Source organism: Euleptes europaea, chromosome 4 (assembly GCF_029931775.1).
Source record: "Euleptes europaea isolate rEulEur1 chromosome 4, rEulEur1.hap1, whole genome shotgun sequence".
Lineage (NCBI taxonomy): Eukaryota > Metazoa > Chordata > Lepidosauria > Squamata > Sphaerodactylidae > Euleptes > Euleptes europaea.
The window spans coordinates 51,443,427-51,464,447 of record NC_079315.1 but is presented as its reverse complement, the minus strand read 5'-3'; the positions used below and the strand labels follow the sequence as shown (position 1 = coordinate 51,464,447).

The 21,021-nt window shown below is 40.1% G+C and overlaps 1 protein-coding gene across 1 annotated transcript in view; it reads left to right on the top strand.

The window, feature by feature from the left end:
- Positions 1–21,021, top strand: part of TRPM6 (transient receptor potential cation channel subfamily M member 6) — a 116,390-nt gene that overhangs the window by 17,571 nt on the left and 77,798 nt on the right. Inside the window, 11 exon segments of the mRNA XM_056848983.1 lie at positions 42–142; positions 336–470; positions 1,615–1,668; positions 4,230–4,412; positions 5,573–5,577; positions 5,987–6,092; positions 8,548–8,828; positions 12,621–12,849; positions 15,715–15,870; positions 17,564–17,707; positions 18,990–19,118. Of these exon segments, the coding sequence (XP_056704961.1) occupies positions 42–142; positions 336–470; positions 1,615–1,668; positions 4,230–4,412; positions 5,573–5,577; positions 5,987–6,092; positions 8,548–8,828; positions 12,621–12,849; positions 15,715–15,870; positions 17,564–17,707; positions 18,990–19,118 (1,523 nt within the window).

The following is a 21,021-nucleotide window of genomic DNA, read 5'->3' as shown; positions in this document are numbered from 1 at the left end:
AATGTGCATAAAAATCTGACAGAAAATGTTCTTGTTTGAAGGGACAAAAATGCCTGCTCCAGATCAACTTAATCTGGCACTGGCCTGGAACAGACTGGACATTGCAAAGAAGCATATATTGGTTTATGGTCAGCACTGGAAGGTAACTGTAATATTTATTTGCCATTCTTTGTACATCAGTGTTTACAGTTCTGCTTTCTGTGTTTCTTTACTTGTTGTAAAAGGAGCATCCTGGTGGATAGCTGTCAGCATTGAGATGAAAATATCAATAAATACAAAAATAGTAAGTAATTTTTTCTTTTCTTTTATTTTGATCCCAACACCATCATTTGAAGGTTGGATCCCTCGAGCAGGCAATGCTGGATGCTTTAGTAATGGACCGTGTGGAATTTGTGAAGTTGCTAATAGAACATGGAGTGAACCTACACCATTTTCTTACAATATCCCGATTGGAAGAACTGTACAATACTGTGAGTGCTTAAAATTTCCAGCACTTTTGACTTAATCTACATTTACTTTGTGCAAGTTCAGTGATTGTTCCAGTGTAGAAGTAGAATTGTACCCATGTTTTTGTATTTTCATATCGAAGTTTGAATGTATATGCTTAACCAGGGATATCCCGAGAGCTTTAATATGCATTTTTTTAAAGGATTTGGACATGCACAGTATACTTTTGGCACTTTTTCTTTCAGCAACATGCCCAACCAGTGTATCATATCACAGATCTTTTTTTACAACTCCCTACAATTTCAGAAGTCTTGTCACTCAAGAATATGTTGTTCAAAAACTTAAGTTACAAGACTAGATCACGTTTCAGAACCGTATATAAAATCCTTGTAGTTAAGTAAAACAGTAGCAGTGCAGTCCTAAGAATACTTTCATGGGAATAAGCTCATTCAGTAGACTTCTGTAGACCTATTTCAGGATTGCACAGATTGTGCTTCAGACAAAACAAGTTAGGGAGGAGTGCTTGTAGGCCCTCTGCACAATTAGAAACAAATCTTAATATACATGCATATTTTACCATTAACATTTATTGCAAGACATTTTATTCTCAGTTACTGTGCAACTTGGGCAAAAGATTACATCCTTGAATGTAACATATTCCTCTGGGTTTGAAAGAAAATTACTTTAGCTTTTATTAGAATTGACCAGACCAACTAACAATGACTGCTGATTCCACTAGATCAATGGCTTTGCATTTGTAGTGTTCAGATGATTGAGAACATCAGTCAACATTTGCTTGGGAAAAATTGATTGAACCTGAGCATAGAACAGTAGTTGTTCTTGGTTACTTGATCTGTACAAATGCAATGCCTTGTCTAAAGGGATCTTCTGATATCAAAGTCTTTTTTCTATATAACTGTGTGTTTGGGTGGCTGTGCACGATACACAATGCTAGAGCCTTCTTGAGCACACAAAACTAGTTGGGTTCTGAACATACATCTTGGTCAATGCCTGTTATGAAGCTGCATCCCTAGATTATGCACGGATACTCCTGCATTCCTGCATATCATGGATGGTTTACCTACAGTGGATTAATAGGAAGATAATTTCTTCTTTCTTTCACTTATCCACTTTTTGATTTAATTCTGTCTTCTGTTAACATTTTAGAAACAAGGGCCAACAAATCAACTTCTTCCTCATCTTGTCTGTGAAGTGAAACAGGTAACTTGAATCTCAAAGAATGAAGAGCAAGGAATGTACATTAAGGGTTCTTTTAGACCATGTCACTATTTATAGCTGTACAGTCCACATCAGGGATGTGTCAGTCGTGGTACCTCAAACAAACTAACAGGATTAACATAGAGGGCACAGCAGCTGCAATACCAAACAAGAACACCAGGTATTATCTCTTCTGAGAGGTACCAGGCTGATAAAGGTTGAGTATCTTTTTACCGGACATCCAAAAATCAGAATGACCTGAAAACCGGAAGTTTTGAGCCGTCATGCGGACATTACTCACAGGCCCTCAGCAGCACACCAAGCCTCTCTAACCTTTGCTTTCTGATGGTTCAGTGTATACAAAATTATTTAAAATGTTGTTTAAAATTATGTTCAGGCTATGTGTATAAAGTGTATATAAAACATATAAAACATAAATGAATTTCATGTTTAGACTTTGGACCCATGCCCAAGATATGTCATTACATATATGCAAATATTGCAAAATACAGAAAGATCCAAAATATAGAACACATCTGGTCCCAAGCATTCTCGATAAGGGATACTCAACCTGTACTACTATAATTGAGGAATTGCATTTGAAGCACAAGGGTAATAGTGATGTATGACAAAGAATGCCTTGTAACAATTTTGGGAAGATGTTTTTCCCAGTAGTATTGGCTAGTCAGCAACTCCAGCTGTTTCATTATGCCACTATCCATTTATGTAATAGCTGATTTCATACCTGCATAGTAATCTACTGTCACTATAATTCTACTTATTTCATGTATGAGAAGTCATTTTATTCTGGTTTTGCAATTAATTTTCCAAAGTGGTTCATAACACAACAAAACAAAGCTAAAATTACCCTGAAAACATATAAAATAAAACATAACAGGCAGTATATTGTCAAAGGCTTTCACGGTCAGAGTTCATTGGTTCTTGTAGGTTATCCAGGCTGTGAGACCGTGGTCTTGGTATTTACTTTCCTGACGTTTCGCCAGCAGCTGTGGCAGGCATCTTCAGAGGAGTAACACTGAAGGACAGTGTCTCTCAGTGTCAAGTGTGTAGGAAGAGTAATATATAGTCAGAAAGGGGTTGGGTTTGAGCTGAATCATTGTCCTGCAAAAAGTATCAAAGGTAATGTGCTAATCATTGTCCTGTAAGTATCAAGATAATGTGCTAATGATGGTATGGTATGTTACTATGGAACCATTGTATCCTGAAGTGATCTGTTAATGTGTGAAATCCAAAGCTAATCCGCATGGCTATTGTGGACTGTAGTCTTTGTTTGTCTGGAGGTTTTCAGGACAGGAAGCCAAGCCTTATTCATTCTTAAACTCTCTTCTTTTCTGTTAAAGTTGTACTGATGTTTATGTTTAAACACAACACAGATCACTTCAGGATGGTTCCATATTAACATACCACAACCTCATTAGCACATTATCTTGATACTTACAGGACAATGATTAGTACATTACCTTTGATACTGTAATCTATGAAACACAAGCAATAATAGCAGAATTTGTTTAAAATTATATTTTCTCTACTATCTGTAAGGTGGCTAATTGTTAAAGACGTACAATAGATTCTTAAATTTTGCAATGCAAACTAAGGCTCCAGCTATACACTGCAAAGTCCTTGTGTTTGCTGGGGAATAACACAAAGGCTTTGCATCACACATGCAGTGGGATCTTCGGTGCCTCCCAAATGTTCACCAGCTGTTTTTGGTTTTCAGTCACAGCAGGCTTTAGCCTTCCCAGTGAGCCACTGTTGTCTCCATTGTAAACATCACATTATTTACATGGCTGTATAGATAACAGTGGCTCAAAGTGGTTTCCCAACCAGTATCAGTTTGGATTCAGTTTCATCTTGTTCTTTTTCATCCACTTAAGATGAAGACAGCAGCATTTGGAAATGTAAGCAATGTATATGCAGGGTTCTTCAGGATTAGTCTCATGGCTACTTCTTTCAGGGAAGCTGAGCAGCATTCCTTTCCACAAGGATACAGTTGCCGCCACCCAGTTTTTAGTCTTGGTAAGGAAGAAAATGGCAGGTCAGATCCTGAGTAAATTTTCTGCTAAGGGGGAGTGGTGATTGTTGCTAATTTCCCACCTTCTGCAGACTTCTGATTTATCTCTTATGCTGTTCCTTGGGGTCTCCTACCAGGATTAGCATTTTAGGGAGAGATCTTTAGGCTGCAGTTGGAGGGGAAAGACAAAGGCAATCCATTCTGATAATATTATTATTCTAATAATATTTTAATTAGTCCAGTATGGTATCTGTCTTTATCACTACTGATGTAAAAGTCATGTGGGCTGAAAAGTACGATGGAAGCTAGGTTGAAAATATAAAATGCTAATTAGGGTAACTGGAGTAATGTTGGGTTGGAAAGTCACTGCTCCTCACCTCAAATCCCCATCTGCAAGACGGATCATAAATAATATTAAGGATGATAAATAATATTATTATAGGGTTACTTTAAGGATTACTGAAATAATGAACATGAAATGTTTACTATAAACATGCTATGTAACATTTGAAATATTTTTTTTTAATTACAGAGTACTCTTCCTGCAAACTATAGAATATCACTGATAGATATTGGGCTGGTAATAGAATATTTGATTGCGGGAGCTTATCAAAGCAGCTACACAAAAAAGCATTTCAGAGTTCTGTACAATAGCCTTTACCGGAAACATAAGGTAAACTCTGTCATTTCTGCCAATGAGATCCCACAGAAAGTTGTTTAAATACCATGTCTCAGCATTAATACACTGTTGCTATTTGTAGTCTGTTGTTCTGTTATACCAAAACCGAAAAAAGAGTTGCATTGTACCTTAAAGACTAACAGGAATATTAAAGAAAGCTTTTGTGAGCTAGAGGCCATTTTATTTAATCTAATGAGGGCTACATCTGAGGAAATAGGATCTAGTCCACAACTAAGAGCCCATTCCTGAGTGGGTGCTGGTGGTTCTGTGGCAGTTGAAAATGGCTCAGGTGTGCCGCATCCAGATTTTATTTTTAAAACCCCGTGGAATTCCCCATGCAGCTCTGCAGGGCTGCACCATGATTAAAATGGTGCTTTTTGAGCCCAAAGGGGGAATGCCCCCTGGATGCGCTGGGAGATATGCCAGGAAAATACCAGCAGGAGGCAGCGCTAGCGCCCGAGCACCACACTGCCACCAGAGTCCACGGGAACTGGCGTAAGTTGCTTGACACCGACAGCCATGCCAGATTGCACGGTGCAAGTGGCAAGGATGCCGGCATGGGGGTTACGCCGGCTTCTGTGAGGATCTGCCCCCCCTTCAGAAATGGGTTACCCATCTACTAATATTTTAATATCACAAGGCTCTTTCCAGCAATTCCACATTTAACAATATATGATAGCAGTAGATTAAAATATTCTTTCAACAAAGACCATTACCATATGTGGAATGAGAAATACCTGATTTTCAAGCTGGATTCAGAAAAGGAAGAGGCACTAGAGATCATATTGCAAATCTACGTTGGTTACTGGAGCATATAAGAGAATTTTATGAGAAAATCAGCTTGTGTTTCATAGATTACAGCAAAGCTTTTGATTGTGTAGATCACGAAAAGGAAATGGGTGTGCCATAACATCTGATCATTTTATGCGCAACCTGTACTGTTTCCTACTGAAACCAATGGAAATAAAGACATGTGGAATTGGTTCATTACTTTTTATTCCTATTTGTTGTTGTTTTTCAAAATGAATTAAAACAAACTGGACATTTTCAGTTTAGTTTTTCATTCATTTTGAAATGAATGCACAGTTCTACCGGAAGATCCTTATGAGTAATGATAAATAATGTTGGTGGTTCTGAAGTCCCAAACAAATAACTTTGTCTTGGAAAAAATGAGTTGGGCAAAATGACCCTTTCAGAACCAGTATACTCCATACTCTATTACTAAAAAAGCAAACAAATTCAGAATCAGCACTACTTTTTTCTACAGTGTGGGAGAAAGCAAAGAGAAGCTGTGAAAACAAGAACGGAGCTAATGTACTTGGTTACTGAACTTAATACTGGAGTAGACTGTAGCTGTTAAAAATACCATCTAAGTAGGTGTGAATGTTCTGTAGCTTAAAGAATAACAAACAGTAAAATGAAGATGAATAGTATGTTAGGGAAAAGTTATTTCTTTTCGTGTAACAATGACAAATGATTCTCAGAATATGATCTTTTTTTTGGTGAGTATTGTCATAAAAAGTATATAATAAAGGTGTAATCCAGCTCTCTGATTTTTCTTTTTCTCTTTGTTTCATGGTGGATCTTTGGAACCAGAGAGTTGTCTCAAGTTTGGCACCAAACCTCTCTCTTCACCATATGGGAAACAGAAGTGGATCTGCTGAAAATACCTTGCATTCCCAATTTATCAGAACAGCACAGCCTTACAAATACAAAGTATTGTGATTCTTTGCTTAGGAAAGCAGTATACTAATACATCCCCTTTGCTCACTCAGAGAGTTTATGCATGTGTTAGAGGAAGACCTGATGACTCCTTCAGGCTTGAGTTGAGCTTCAGTTGTAGAAAGCCTGAGAAGTATAGTTGGCTCTTTGTACTTCACTGGCAGGCAGTGATCCAGTATCTTTTTGGACAATGTGCTTTCCTAGTAGACAGTCTTTCTGATTGTAAGTTCCAGAGAATGAGACCATCCCTCTTCCCTTACACTTGTCACAGCTTCTGAAGAAGAAACAGGCTCTTGAGGATTCTCTGAAATCCACCAGCTTAAAAAGCATCTTTCAAAGTAATGGCAAAAAAAACCCTGAGGAAAAGCAGAGTAAAAGCAAAATAAAGAAAACAAATAGGAAAGAAGAGGAAATCCCTTTGAAGACCAAAGCGGACAGACCATTGAATTCATTTAGTCTTTCATGATCTGGTTGTAAGTAGGCAGGAAAGGGAAAGGTCTTCCCTGGAATTGTTGCTTAGGCCAGACACTTGGGCACACTTCTGGACCCAGCTACTCTTCCTCTGGGCTAGTTCGCTAAGGTATTACTGTCTTAGGGAGTTAAGTGGCTCATTAACTTGCCCCCACTATGGTAAGTGATGTGGTTCCTGACCTTGTTGAAGGTGGTTCAGAGGATGCTTTTGGCTACTATTTTGACTGACCCATTTATATGTGTAAACAATGAGTACAGGCCAAGCCATTCTCAGCTGCACTGAATAGTATGAGGCCATTACTCTCTCCTTTGACAATATAAGGACAACACTTCTATTCCATCTTTGTCCAATGCCTTAAAATGTTGGTTGATGACAGATTAGCTAAGGCTCAACACCTCTGCTGAAGATCTTCAGCCTGCCATGCTCCAGAAAGGCCATGCCTGGTTCAGTGCCAACCTGTTCTCAGGTGCTGTCTTATTTCTTTTCCCTGTAAACTACAGTTTTAGCAGCTTCAACTGGGTGTGCAATTATAGACTCCAGTCATACAATACTGCCATCATAGAAGCAGCTGCAGATTATTTCACTGTCTTCCCGTATGGGATAGTGTCTGGTTCTGATACCACAGGAAATATTCTAGTAGCCTTATTGCCCACCCCACATGTTCACACCCAGATCTATACAGTGAGACATCAACACCTCCTGCTTCCCAGATCAAATCAATAAGAACACCCCACTCAGGCTTTCAGCCACCTGTGGGACCCAGCAATTCTGCAGCCCCAATATTGGCAGGCCATGGCAGACAGGGGCTACCTGTTTCCTACTTCCCTCCCTTTGGGAGAGAGGGAAGTCACACATTCATGCCTGTTTGTAGGTGCTCTAAGTTCGGTTCCAAAGATGAAAGACAATATGAGCTATCAGATATTTCACCCCAGGGTAAACTGGACATTGATAGACTTTTAACTCCTCCAATGGCTTTTGGTCAAAGTGGGAGAGACCTTCAAACTTCTCCAATTTTAGGACATAGAGGATTGGAGCCAAGAGGTTTTCTCAGTATCCCTCAATATCCTCAAGAACAGTTTTTTTAAAAAAATTGGTCTTATTCTGGACCTGAAGATTATAAGCAGATTTCTGAAGAAGAAATTCAAAATAGTGGTCTTTTGTTCTTCATTGGACGTTTGTATAGGATTTTTGTTGTTCTAAAATAGACTGAACTGGGAATAATGGGAAATGCTGTGCTTTACTTGTGGATTTCTCTTCTTCTTGAAGGCCATGGTTCAGTATTTTACCCTTGGTAGGTACAGTTCTTTGCCTAGAAATCTCCTTTGAGAGATTTGGGGTCTTTGCATCTTCCTTCCATTGGGCCACACTTGCTTAACTTTGTATTCTCTGTCTGTCATTTGTAGAGGAAAATCTGTGTTCTGATTAATGCAGCCAAGCTATTGATGTGTTGCATGTTTATTGTGGTTCATCTAGATGGCTCCCCATTCTCCAGAAATTTCAGTGGTAAACTGCCTTCTCAGAAGTGACCCTCTGCAGCGGACTGAACCACTGTCTCTGAGAAGTTCTAATTTATTATGTCTCTGGTTCAGGCATTTATATATCCTGTGAACATTTAATTGGTAGTAGGTTGCATTAAACTCAGAGAAGGGTTCTTACAAAACTCAGATTTCAGTTAATGCCACTGAAAGTTGTTTTCTGGAAACAAAAAGGTAGAAAATCTTGCTTTGGCAGCTATTAAATTTCACTATAAGACTGAAATTTGATATCTGAGGCCAATAGCTATGTTGTATTATGAAATTTTGTGTAAATTGTTTCATTGATTTTACTTTCTTATGTGACTGTGTAATTCAGTGTACATTATAGCTAGTTAATGTACACTATTATAACTTAGGGCCAGACTTTAACTAAACTTTAATTGAACTGAGTTAGGATTTAGACTGCTTTTAATAGCTTATCTAGATGTTTGTTAACTTGCAGGAAAAATCAGCTGCTCTTCATAAATCTAGGAAGAAGCTGAAAGATGAATTTACTTTCTCAGATGATCAGGAATCAGCTGGCTTTATTTATCCATATAACGATCTCTTGGTATGGGCAGTATTGATGAAAAGGCAGAAGATGGCCATGTTCTTTTGGCAGCATGGAAAAGAAGCAATGGTCAAGGCAGTGGTGGCTTGCAAACTCTACAGGGCAATGGCCCATGAAGCCAAACAAAGTAACATGGAGGATGATACATCGGAAGAGCTGAAGAAATATTCAAAGTAGGAGTTCTCCCTTTACTTGTTTTAATAAAGATCTACAGTGTTTAGAATGGTTAGACATTTTCCTCTCCATCTCAGATTGTGTAAATGTATGTGCTGTGAGAACTGAAGAAAGCCCTTTGGTTCAACAAGCAAATAAATGGCTGGTCTGGTCTGAAATGGAAACTTGATGGTGGAGAGTGCTGTCAAGTTGCAGCCGACTTATGATGACCCTATAGGGTTTTCAAGGCAAGAGGTATTCATAGGTAGTTTGCCATTGCTTGCCTCTGCATTGCAACCCTGGACTTCCTTGGCGGTCTCCCATCCGATTACTAACCAGGGCCGACCCTGTTTTAGCTATTGAGCTCTAATGAGATCGAGGTATCCTGGGCCATCCAGGTCAGGCCAAAATAGAAACTTAAACGGTGGCTTTTCATGGCTCCAGCTTAATGAGAAGAAAACTATTCAAAACTGAAACCCCCCCAAAAATTATTTTATTTATATATGTTGTTTCTTACAATCAAGGTGCTTTACATATATTATTAGAAGGAATTAAAACAGTAATCAGTAAAACAATAATCAATAAAATCCTAGAAATAAAATCTTGACACAATTCAAAATATTATCAATTTCAGCCTAAATGAGACACTTCTCTGTGTGATCATAATTCAATCAAAAACAATGAATTCAATAAAAGGTAAATCATTGTACATCCTATAAAAATATACATGGCTTTCTCGATAAAGGTGCTCTAGAGAGCTGTGGCTGTTATAAGGAAAGCCACAGCCACTTTAATAATAAATTAAATGTCCTTCCAATTTTTTAAAGTATTCTTTGAAAAAGTTTAAATAAGTAAATAACCAGGTGCATGATGGGTAGTCATATTAATTTGTCTGTAGCAGTAGAAAAGAGCAAGAGTCCAGTAGCACCTTAAAGACTAATAAAATTTCTGGCAGGGTATGAGCTTTCATGAGTCATGGCTCACTTCTTCTGAAACCTTGTTCGGGTGCATTACTTCTACATTTTTATATAGATAGCTGACAAAAGTTTTTTTTCCATTGCCAGGATTTTCTCAGCTATTTTCTTAACTTCTGTGCTTCACCTTCATCTAAATCTAAATCAGCTTTCCTAATTATATGTTCTGCCTATAGACTGAAGAGATAGGGAGATAAAATGCATCCTTGTTTAACACCTTTGCCTATTGGAAACCATACTGTTTCTCCATAATCTGTCCTAACCATGGCCTCTTGTCCAGAGTACAGGTTGGGCAGTTTTGGCATTGGGCTGGATCCATTTATGAGGAAGATGTGCCTGCATGCCTGCCTTCCCCTGTTTGGGGACCTCCATAAGGGGTCTTGGGGTCGAGTCCTAAAATTGATGCTCAGCTCAGGGGCATCCTTTGGCTACAGTCCCAGGTGGTGAAGGTACCACTTAGAGATCTGTGTCCTGTGGAACCACTAATTTGCTACTCCATGGCTGCTCCCCAACACTCAGGTTGGGGATCATTTCATCAGCTGACAGGATGGTCCCCTGATGCTGGATCTGTGCCCTATGCTTTGCCAATGCTCCATCTGCTGTAATCAATAAAGCTGTGGCCATTGTTTACCCACTTCTTAGTGTTATATGTTTATTTCTTCATTTCTACATGGTGCTGCTCATCCCCTTGGGACCACAATAAGATTTCCAGGTTATAAGCTTTTGAGAGAGCACCCTTCATCAGAACTTTGACTCTTGAAGGTTTATACCCTGGAAAACTTGTTGGTCTTTAAGGTGCTCCTGGACCCAAATCTTGCACTTCTACTGCAGACCAATATGGCTACCCACCTGAAACTATCTTCATAGAGTTGTAAAAGTATGCTGTTTTTAGTGGCCAACACAAAACATTTCCAAAAAGGATGTTGTACTCTCTCCAGTGTGCACCAAACACTCCAGGCAACTCTATCAATGATCTATCCACATGAAAAAAGTAACCTGCCTGTATTCTTTTTTTCCTTTTACTTACTATAGTTGGTTACAACTTCTTCTTCTCAGTGCTTTTTAAGAACGTGGGTGGGTAGAAGGTAGGTCTCAGGAGGTATTATTTTTCTTGTTGTCCTAATTTTTTGAAGTACCACAGCTGAAGTTTTGTGACTGTAGTTGTGGATGTCAGTGACCAGAACAGTTGCATCTTGTAGGTCTACCATCAATGGAAGACATTCTCAAGCATTATATTTTGGTAGATCAGTCATTCTCATTATTTATGCCACTGTATCAACCTACGTTGGCATGAGCTACAAGCAGCTCCATTGAAAATGGCATAGTTCTGGTATGAACTGCTCAAATGGTCAGATAGAGACAGAAGCTGAGTGCTTGAAGTGTAGAGAAAGAGGCCAAGATGGAATGACTCTTGGTTTTTATGTGTGTATGTGTGTAAAGTGCCGTCAAATCGCAGCCGACTCATGGCGACCTCTTTTTGTGGTTTTCATGGCAAGAGACTAACAGAGGTGGTTTGCCAGTGCCTTCCTCTGCACAGCAACCCTGGACTTCCTTGGTGGTCTCCCATCCAAATACTAACCAGGGCCGACCCTGCTTAGCTTCTGAGATCTGACGAGATCAGGCTAGCCTGGGCCATCCAGGTCAGGGCCTTGGTTTTTATAGTCCCTGAAAATTCTCACACCCCCGCCCCCCATGAAAACCTGCTTTCCAAAAGAAGGTCACCTCGAGTAGAGGCTTTGTTTCCCCACATCATGGTCATCTCTTGAAATCAGATTTTTTATGACTATAATAAAGGACTGTTCACAGGATATCATTTTCCACCAAAAGAAATGTTTTCCGTGCCTTCTCTTGCATTTAAGCCTTTTTCTTCAGTTTGGAAGCTAATTTGCAAGGACATCATGCAAATTGACCCAGAAATGAAGGCAGCCCCCAGACTTTGAGGTGCCAGACTGACAGTTGGCTCTTTCCATCGAGTCCTCAGCAATGCTGAACCTTTGAACCTGAAAACCGATGGACAGCTCGGCTCACAAATACCTGGAGGATGGGGGTGACCCCTTTGCGGGCCCATAAAATTGGACCCCCTGTCCCAAAGTTCACCAAACTTTGGTGACCCTCTAAGGAGAGTCCCTTGCTGCAAATTTGGGGACTCTACCTCCAAAAATGTCCCCGCAGGAGGAATCCCCATAGTCTATAATAGACCTGAATTTTTCAGGAAACTCAAAAATAAGCCAAATACTGAAATTTACCAGTATGATATTTGACTTATTTCTGGTTTACCCAAAAAAAAATCAGGCCCAATAAACCCGAACCCAAAATTTACCGAATATTTTTTTTGCACAACCCTAATCCAAACCCAAGGTCAAGATTAAAGCTGTTTTGCTTTCTAGCTGGCAATATCTCCCTCAATAATCCATCTTTGTCTTTTTTTTTTTTAGCTCTTTACTCCTCCCATGAATTCTAGCAAGTCCAGTTCTGCTATCAGCATATTTCTTTTTAAATGCTGAACTTGGTAAATTAATTGGTTTCAATGTAGCAGTACCTGAAGAAGCTTATGTGTGGTTTATGATGCTCCATATGAGGGTACCTATGCTACCAAAATCAATGTGAATTCTGCTATCAACATTGTAAACAATCATACATAAGCCTTACAAAAGGAGGGTAGCAAAAAAAAAGGATAGAATTGTTTTAAAATAATTTGCCCTTTTCAGTAACAGCGGGGGAATAATAATATAATGAATTACATTTGTTTAGTATTGGACCAGGGCCATGGTTATTTTTGCTCTGTCAGCACTCTAAAATTTGCAGGGTCTTCTTTCTGCTTGCTTTTTGTTTGCATAGTGAGTTTGGGCAGCTTGCTCTAGATGTGTTGGATAATGCATTCAAACAGAATGAGCAGATGGCCATGAAGCTGCTGACATATCAACTGAAGAACTGGAGTAACTCAACATGCCTGAAGCTGGCTGTGTCAGCAGGTTTACTGCCTTTTGTATCCCACACATGCACGCAGATGCTCTTGACTGATATGTGGATGGGGCGCCTGAAGATGAGGAAGAACTCCTGGTTTAAGGTAACTTACCTCTCAGCAGTGCCATAGGCAGACATTTAGAAAGCAGGTGTATCAAGGTTTCTGCCAATAAAGAGCTGGTTTGTAAGATTACCTCAAAGTGGCACTGCACATCAAGGGTCTCTCTTACTTCCATTTGATAATATAATTTTTGAAGTAAAAGTTCATCATGGAAGGAGAATTATTGCATGGGAAAACCCTCCACTGGAATCAGAAATTAGATTTTACAGTTGAGTATCATGTACTAGATTTGCTATGATGTTAGGTCTAGTTTCGTCCCACCTGCTGGGTATATTATTCATCACTGGGCATAGTCTTGCATGGACAAATTGGGTGAACCTGGTGGACAAAGATATAACCAGCAGCAACAATTCAGTTCCTGTAAACATTGCATCATTTATCACGATCACTATACTGGCAAGGCTTACTACCAGCACTACCAGTGATTGGCCAGTTGCTACTGTGGGTTGTAAGTGTAAACACATGGCAAAGGTCAGCTGAGAATGCTCATTATGAAGAAAACAGGTTGTTGACCAACACCTGATCTATTAAGCCAGTGGGTGGAAATCAGGGGTGATGCCAAGGACTGGGTTCACTGGACGAGGAGGGTGCCAGTTAGCTACCCTCTATATGCAGGCATGCTTTTTCAGATTCTTGCATTAAAATGTGAGTATTGGCATTTCTTTGTTGCTATTTGGCCATATCCAAAGTTATAAGAGAAAAAAGGACAGAAAATTGATGTAGATTTTTCATCACAATAAGCAAATGAACAAAGGTTATATAGGGAGCAATGAAGTCATTAAAAACAAATTGTACCTTGTGAAGATTTCTTAGAATAGATTTCATCTCTTGGAAAGCATTGCCTTCTAAGAATATTGTGGGGAAGGTAAAGTACCTTGCACTTCTCTAAACCATAAAAAATGCTGCACAGCAGCATCCTCATTCTCTTTGTGCCAAAACAAACACAGATTAAAACATTAATACTTTCTTATGTGCAACTACATCATTATAACTTTCAAATCAACAGTGGCTATTGCTTTTTGCTGTCTTGTTCTCACATTGTAATAATGAGTTTTCAATCATTGCCCACCCAGGAGCTGCTGCAAATTTAGGTGTTGTTTCCTGGATGTTTTCTTGCTTATGCTGGTTCTTTCCCCCCACTCCCACAATCTTTCCTCAGAGCTAAGGCAGAAAACGGTTGTAGTAGCATTAAATGCTCCTTGAATCTTTCTGTCTATCCAAAATTGTAAAATGAATGCAAGGCAAACCAGTTCTAAATGTGGTCTCTACATCAGAAAAGTACATGGTGGGGGGGAAGGGATGAGGGGATAATACAGATACAATGGGATGGTTCCTTCCAGTTTTTCTGTTGATAAAAATGAAAGCAGCAGTCTCCCCTTACCACCCAAAAAGGCTATGCTGGGAATAGGGTTGTGAATTACAGCATGGAAAATTCCTGGAGATTTGGGGGTGGTGTCTGGAAAGGATGGAGTATGGGGAGGGGAAGAAACTCAGCAGGGATGTGATGCTATAGAGTGTGCTCTCCAGTGCTGCCACTTTCTCTACAGGAACTGATTTCTGTAGTCTGAAGATCATCTGAAATTCCAGGAGAACTCCAGGCCCCACTTGTAGGGTTGCCAACCTCCAGGTAGAGCCTGGAGATCTCCTGGAATTACAACTGATATCCACAATAGAGATCAGTTCACCTGGAGAAAATGGCAGTCTGGGAGAATGGACTCTATGGCATTATACCCTGATGAGTTCTCTCTTTCCCCATGCCCCACCCTCCCCAGCTCCACTCCCAAATCTGCAGGCATTTGCCAACCTGGAGCTGGCAACCTTGCTGGGAATCATGGGACCTGTATGTACAAAAGTGATGGGGGTTGAAGCCTACAGTAAGGAGAATTGGGTAAGATTTGGTGGGAAAGCTAGCTGGTTCAAATCCAGTGTGTGTAATTTCATTAGTAGTTGAATGGTTATACATTATCTAGCAGTGTTTCACTGTGGTTGAGTTAGGCTCAGAGCTAAAAGATTTAAGAATTACTTGTCCTTGCCAGTAGTAGTGTCTTTGCCCAAATTTTGTGGTGGCTAAATTGAGTGGCAAGTTAATTTTCCACTTAAGGTTAGGGATGAGCCTAAAACTTTAAAAAAATGAAAGCTGGGAATGTGGGTGAACTACTGGGCCAATCAAACACTGGCTGACATGCTCAGATTCTGGGTAAACCAAGCCTGCCAGGCAATATAGCCAACATAGTTTCAAATTAAGAGATTTGGGTGGGTGGGACAGAGGAAAAATCTAATCCAAGGGTGACAAAAATAAGGCCCACAAGCTGGATCTGGCCCTATGAGTGCTGTTATCTGGCCCATGAGCTGAGCCAAGGCAGCCACCCCCAGTTCCTCATGCTCTTGATTCTGGGCTGTAGAGGCCTTACGATCCATCCTACTTGCTGGCTGGGACCTCCACATGGTGGTCTGAGCCCACAGGCAGCAGGGATCGGAAGTCGGGGGCTGCTGGGGAGGGTGATGTACACATTGGGCTCGCCAGCCATGGCAGCCACCCCCCACTTCCGATCTGGGTTGGTGAGCCCACTACGGATTTGCCAGCTGAGGCAGCCACCCCACCCCCAAGTCCCAGTCTGGGCTGGCGAGCCCACTGTGGGCTGGTACACATGGCCAATCTGGGCTGGTACACATGGCCCGGCCCGACCAAATGACATTTGTATCATATCTGGCCCTGGTAACAAATGAGTTTGACACTCTGGTTTAGTCAGTGTGTTTGTTTGCTGTGACAATTTGTCGTTATTAGTACTAGGTGAAGGATAAGTAGGGATGCTGAATGAATCAGTATACATATTTTCTTTCTTAAAGGTGATTCTGAGTATTCTTTTACCTCCCACTATTTTGATGCTGGAATTTAAAAGCAAGGCTGAAATGTCTCATGTGCCTCAGTCACATGATTTCCATCAGTTCACATGGTACCATGGTGATCCTAGCATCTCCAGTGGAAAAGAAGACCTCTCATTGGTTAGTAAGGTGGTAGACTTGGATTTCATTTTACTAAATGTGTTTGGGTCCGAGGAGTCAATTACTAAATAGTTTGTTTTAAAATGTTGTAGATACTAAGACCAGATACTGCATCCGTTATATGGTGTTAGAGATCTGTCAACCTTCAATGCCCTTTATGATTGAAGGAGGCAGGGGCAGAGTGAGATTTTGAAACAGCCCTGGAGTGAGCTGAGCCAAATTGCCATGGGGCTGGCAGCCCTGTGGGTTAACTCAACTCAAACCCAGGCTGTTGCATTGTTGACAACAGGTGTTGGGTTGCCCAATGAGCAAACGCCTGTTATCCACATTGTTACAGCAGGGTCCAAGACAAGCCCAGCTTGTTCATCATGGGTGCCAGTGGCCCTCCAGGGCAGCAGGCCACCGTATACTTTCCCTGTAAGCTCTAAGGGGCAATCTGTCCCAGAAGGAAGAACTAAAGGGGCTGGGGTTAATGAGTTTGTGGCAGCCGTTTTTAGGACTATAAAGGGAAAATGTGTCTTGCTTAATTTCCTGTATTACAAAAGGGGGGCTTCATCTAGACTTTGTGGGTCACTTTGAGAAAATTTTACTTCCCACTCCTTCATACAACCACATGCACTCAAAGGCCTTGCTGAGATTCTTGTGTATCCTGTTATATTTTATTGCATACATTACAATGGAATAATTTGTTACCCCCTCTGACATTTGGGCGAATTAGTTTAATCTCATGAGGTGGTGTTCCTGCTTGTTAAATTCTGTTAGTTAGAATTTTAGACTGCATGATCTCCTTTGTCCTGAAACTAGTTACTCTTATCCCTGTATCTTCTTGCTAATAAATGGATGTCGTTTTGTGTACCAACCTCTGCTGAGTGAACCTAAAAGCAGGGTCCTGAGAGAGTACTCTACTCCTGATTTGCAATCCTTTACTCCTTGAGTAAGTTTGCTGCTGGTTGTTACTGGTTTTGGTTTTATTAGTTTGTTGTTTTCAGTTTTAAGTTGTTACTCATCTTAATAATAAATAAAATATATCATTATAACATTTGGCAACGGTGTAACCATGAGAACCCCTTTTCCATAATGGAAATTGGGAGACTTTTCATTCTGAGGACTTTGCATTCTGAGGAAGTTTATTTTAATGTGTAAAGTGAATCTTTTTGGGAATTCCCCTTCCTCTTTTCGTTTTTCAAGGATGGTGTGCATAGAATAACTATTAAAATTGACCAATAGAACACTTTTACAGAATATGTGAGAATTTAAATCATGTGCAGTAGAGCCATGTTTTAACCTCTCATCCAGCTATCTAATTCTGTAAACAAAGAACCAAAAAATGGGGTTGAAATGATGCGACAAAATCTTCACTCCATAGCAACAAGCAACTATGGCTGGAGCAGGAACCATGGATTATTACCAAACCAGCCACGGTGGTCTGTATTGCAACACTTTAGCACACATTTAAGATGTGAACAATAACCTCAGAATGACCCTTTATGTTTACAGTTTAAATCTGAATGCTAAACCCTCTATAGAAATCTTGTTTTGTGGATTAAAATAATATTTATTACTTTTTTGTATTACAACACAGTGGGGGTCTAGATATCTTCCTTTTTGCTTATAAATGTAAATAGGATGACAAAACGTTGCTTGTATAGCTGGATGATATTTGTTAACACTTAATCTGTCTTTCTTTATAAAGAATTATTATGATTTAGAGAGAGGAAAGGAGAAGCCAGATGAAAAGCAGTCTTTTCCCATCAATAGCGAAGAGGGAAGCCTTCCTGGAACTAGGAAAGTCTATGAGTTCTACAATGCCCCAATCGTCAAGTTCTGGTTTCACACGGTCAGTTATATATTTATATTGTTTATATTGTGGACGTATTTATTCAAATTGCAATACAGAGGCCAAACCACTTCACTTAGCACTAAAATGAACATACTCTGGGCAGAGAATGACATACCAACAAAACAAAAAAAATCAATTCTGGCGTTTTAAACAATTACTTTAAAAATCTGCCTTCATTTAACAAAAATAAGCCAGTTGTATTTATGATTGGGAAAAAAATGGGATGGATCCAAACCTGCATTGTGTGAGTGGAAGAAGGGGGCAATTTTAATCAATTCCCCTTTCTGTGTAAATTTTAATCAGTTCCCCTTTCTGTGCAATTTTAATCAATTCCCCTTTCTGCTGCCTTTGCCACATCCCACACTGTTCCCAAAGGCTGATTCTCAGGAGCAACTTTTGGGAAGGAGCTTCAGTTCGAAGGGAGTATCAACATGGATCTGTTCAGTTCATTAGCTCCAACTCCATCTTACTTGAGCATTACTTGAGTTATGTTCTTGGTTTTGAGAGATTCTCTTATGTTTGACTTGAGATACTTGAAAGTGTTGCACTAATAAGACCAGGAAACTATTCAAAGTTCATTTATACTGGATTTGTTCTATTTGTTCCAGTGATTGGCAACATAAGTATATCTGGAACTGCTGAAATGTCCTCAAAATATATTGAATAAATTATCTCTTTTTTCTGTTTGTCTTTGTAGGGCTGATTCACATAATAACTTTTCACCTCTTCTGCCATATGTGTGCTTATTTGAACAGCTATAATGTGTGAAGCTGAAACTTATGGATCTTGCCTATGTCAGCTTCTATAATCGCAGAACCGGGGTAGTCTTAGCCAATGGGTAAAATAGCAGGTGCCCTGGGGCCCACCCTGTGAGAGGCTCTGATCACCCATAGCCCTGCCTCCCTGAGGAAGGGAAAGAAGAAGAGCAGGCTTCTATGACCACTGATGCCTGTCCCATCTGGGGCTCAGGCAGCTGGTTTCCAGCACCAGCAGCTTCCACTTACCTCACACAGGGTGAGGGCCACCCCTTACTTGGCCCTGGTTGGGGGGGCAGCAGTGGTGTGGCAGTGATTCTGTGGCCCCATCCTGGACTTTTGCCCGAACCTTGGAATCACTACGACTGCCCCTGTAGCAGAAACATATTTTCCTGTTCCTGATGATCATGACACTTGCCATAGGAGCTCCTTTGCCTTTTACCCATTCCCCAAGTGTGGTTTTTTTTGAAAGGAGGGTGTCACAGCTGCCTGTTTACACAGTATGTGCATTGTGTATTCTGTAGATGGCCTATTTAGCATTCCTCATGCTGTTCACTTATACTGTCTTGGTGAAGATGGACACGACACCCAGCGTACAGGAATGGCTTGTCATCATCTACATTTTCACCACCTCCATTGAGAAAGTCAGAGAGGTAAGCTCTTTATTTCGTTCGGATTTTGCTGTTGTCTGTGTCTGTTGCAGGAATTATGAATGTCTGTTGCAGGTATTACGAATATTGTTATATATTCATGGGGAGAAAGAAAATTACACTGAATCAAATTATGCCTGAATTCATAAAGAAGGATTATTAGGAGTGCAAATTTTAGAAGGTGGCTGAAATTAGGCTTTCATCTTGATTATACTGAAAGGCAGTGTCAGTTTGTTTATTTTTTGGGAGAGCTTCAAAGCTTATTTATCTTTTAGGTGCCGTTTGAACTTACACATAAACAGTGGCATAACATTCGAACTTCAGCATTTTTGTTTGCATTCTAGTGGAAGTAACCATTGCTTTGACTGCTGATTCATCAGACTTTTATTTATCATTTCAGGAAGAGAGTTTAGCAAGTCCTTCACAGGATAGCCACCATGCTATTCTGCTCTTTTAAATTCAGATGAGCAACTTCTGGCATCTGTATTCGACTTTGTTTTTAAGGATACACTTGAGCCTAGACCTAGTTCTGCACCAGTAATTCAACTTTCTTTCTCCATGGGATAGGAATAGGAGAGATGATCAAGCTGTAACCTGGCTTTTCTGTTGGCTCATCAAATTTAACATTATACTTTTATGAAGATACTGCTTAACTTAGGTACTGGTTTTGGTTTACCAAATAAAGTTTTGTAGGATATTGTGTCTTATGCCTGCTCAATGAACTTCTCAGAGGTTATGTACCACTCTGGAGGCACTTTTTCTTTTAGATTTTATCAGTTAATTGGTATGCCCTTAGGACCTCATTCCTCTAAATATTGTTGCACATGAGAGTAGCTCTTCAGATCTCATCTCTCCCTTTAAGTGGGTTCAGCACTTCGAATCCTTATTTGCTGACCCTCTAACTGATGAGTACTTCATCAATAATTTATCTCCTCGGTATGAGCATTGGCCTCCGGTAACTCTAGAGAAGGTGACTTTTCTAAAAAAACAACTTAAACCTGGTAAAGCTCCTGGCCCAGTTATGATCCCCCTAGAACTTTTACTAGTAGATCCAGCCTGGTGGGACAAACTGCTTGCTCCCATCTTTACAAAAATAAATTCCTCGGGGATTATCCCCAAGGATTGGAAGCAGGCAATTATAGTACCAGTGTACAAGAAGGGAGCTAAAGACAACCCTATAAACTATAGCCCAGTTAGCCTTCTATCTGTTCCAGGGTAAAGTCTACGCAGCCTACCTTTTAAAAAGGCTGGAGGAATGGGTAGACTCAGAAGCAATCCTTCATCCCAAACAGACAGGTTTTAAAAAAGGGGTCTCTGTACTTGATCACTGTTTTATTTTGTATGACCTGCCAAGAAATATTCTGCCTTCTCAGGAGGCAGATTTTATGTTGTGTTTATGGATCTTCATGCTGCCTTTGATTCCATCCCGAGATCCCACATATGGGCTAAATTGGTGAAGACCCACATTGATAGTAAACTCCTGTGGCTAATCTCAAAATTATATGAAAACCAAATTGCGCAAGTGCGCTTTGGAACTGAGAGTCAACTGATGGATCACTTTATACTTATTAGCCCCCCTTTTGTTCAACTTATACGTGAACGATATGATCCCTAATATCAGAGAAGTAGGAAAACATGCTCCAATTTTAGCAGGCTGTGAAATTCTGGTCTTGCTATATGCCGACGATACTCTGTTGTTATCAAGATCTGAATCTGGACTCCACATAGGAATAAATGCTTTTGTTAAATACTGTAATAGAGATGTCCTTTCAATGAACTATCAGAAATAAAACTAATAATGAGATTTTCTAAAAACCCTACTCGTGGTTCTAAATCATTGCAGGTTTCAGGTGGGAGAATTGATCAGGTTCCATACTTCATATACCTAGGTATTGTGTTTAGCCAT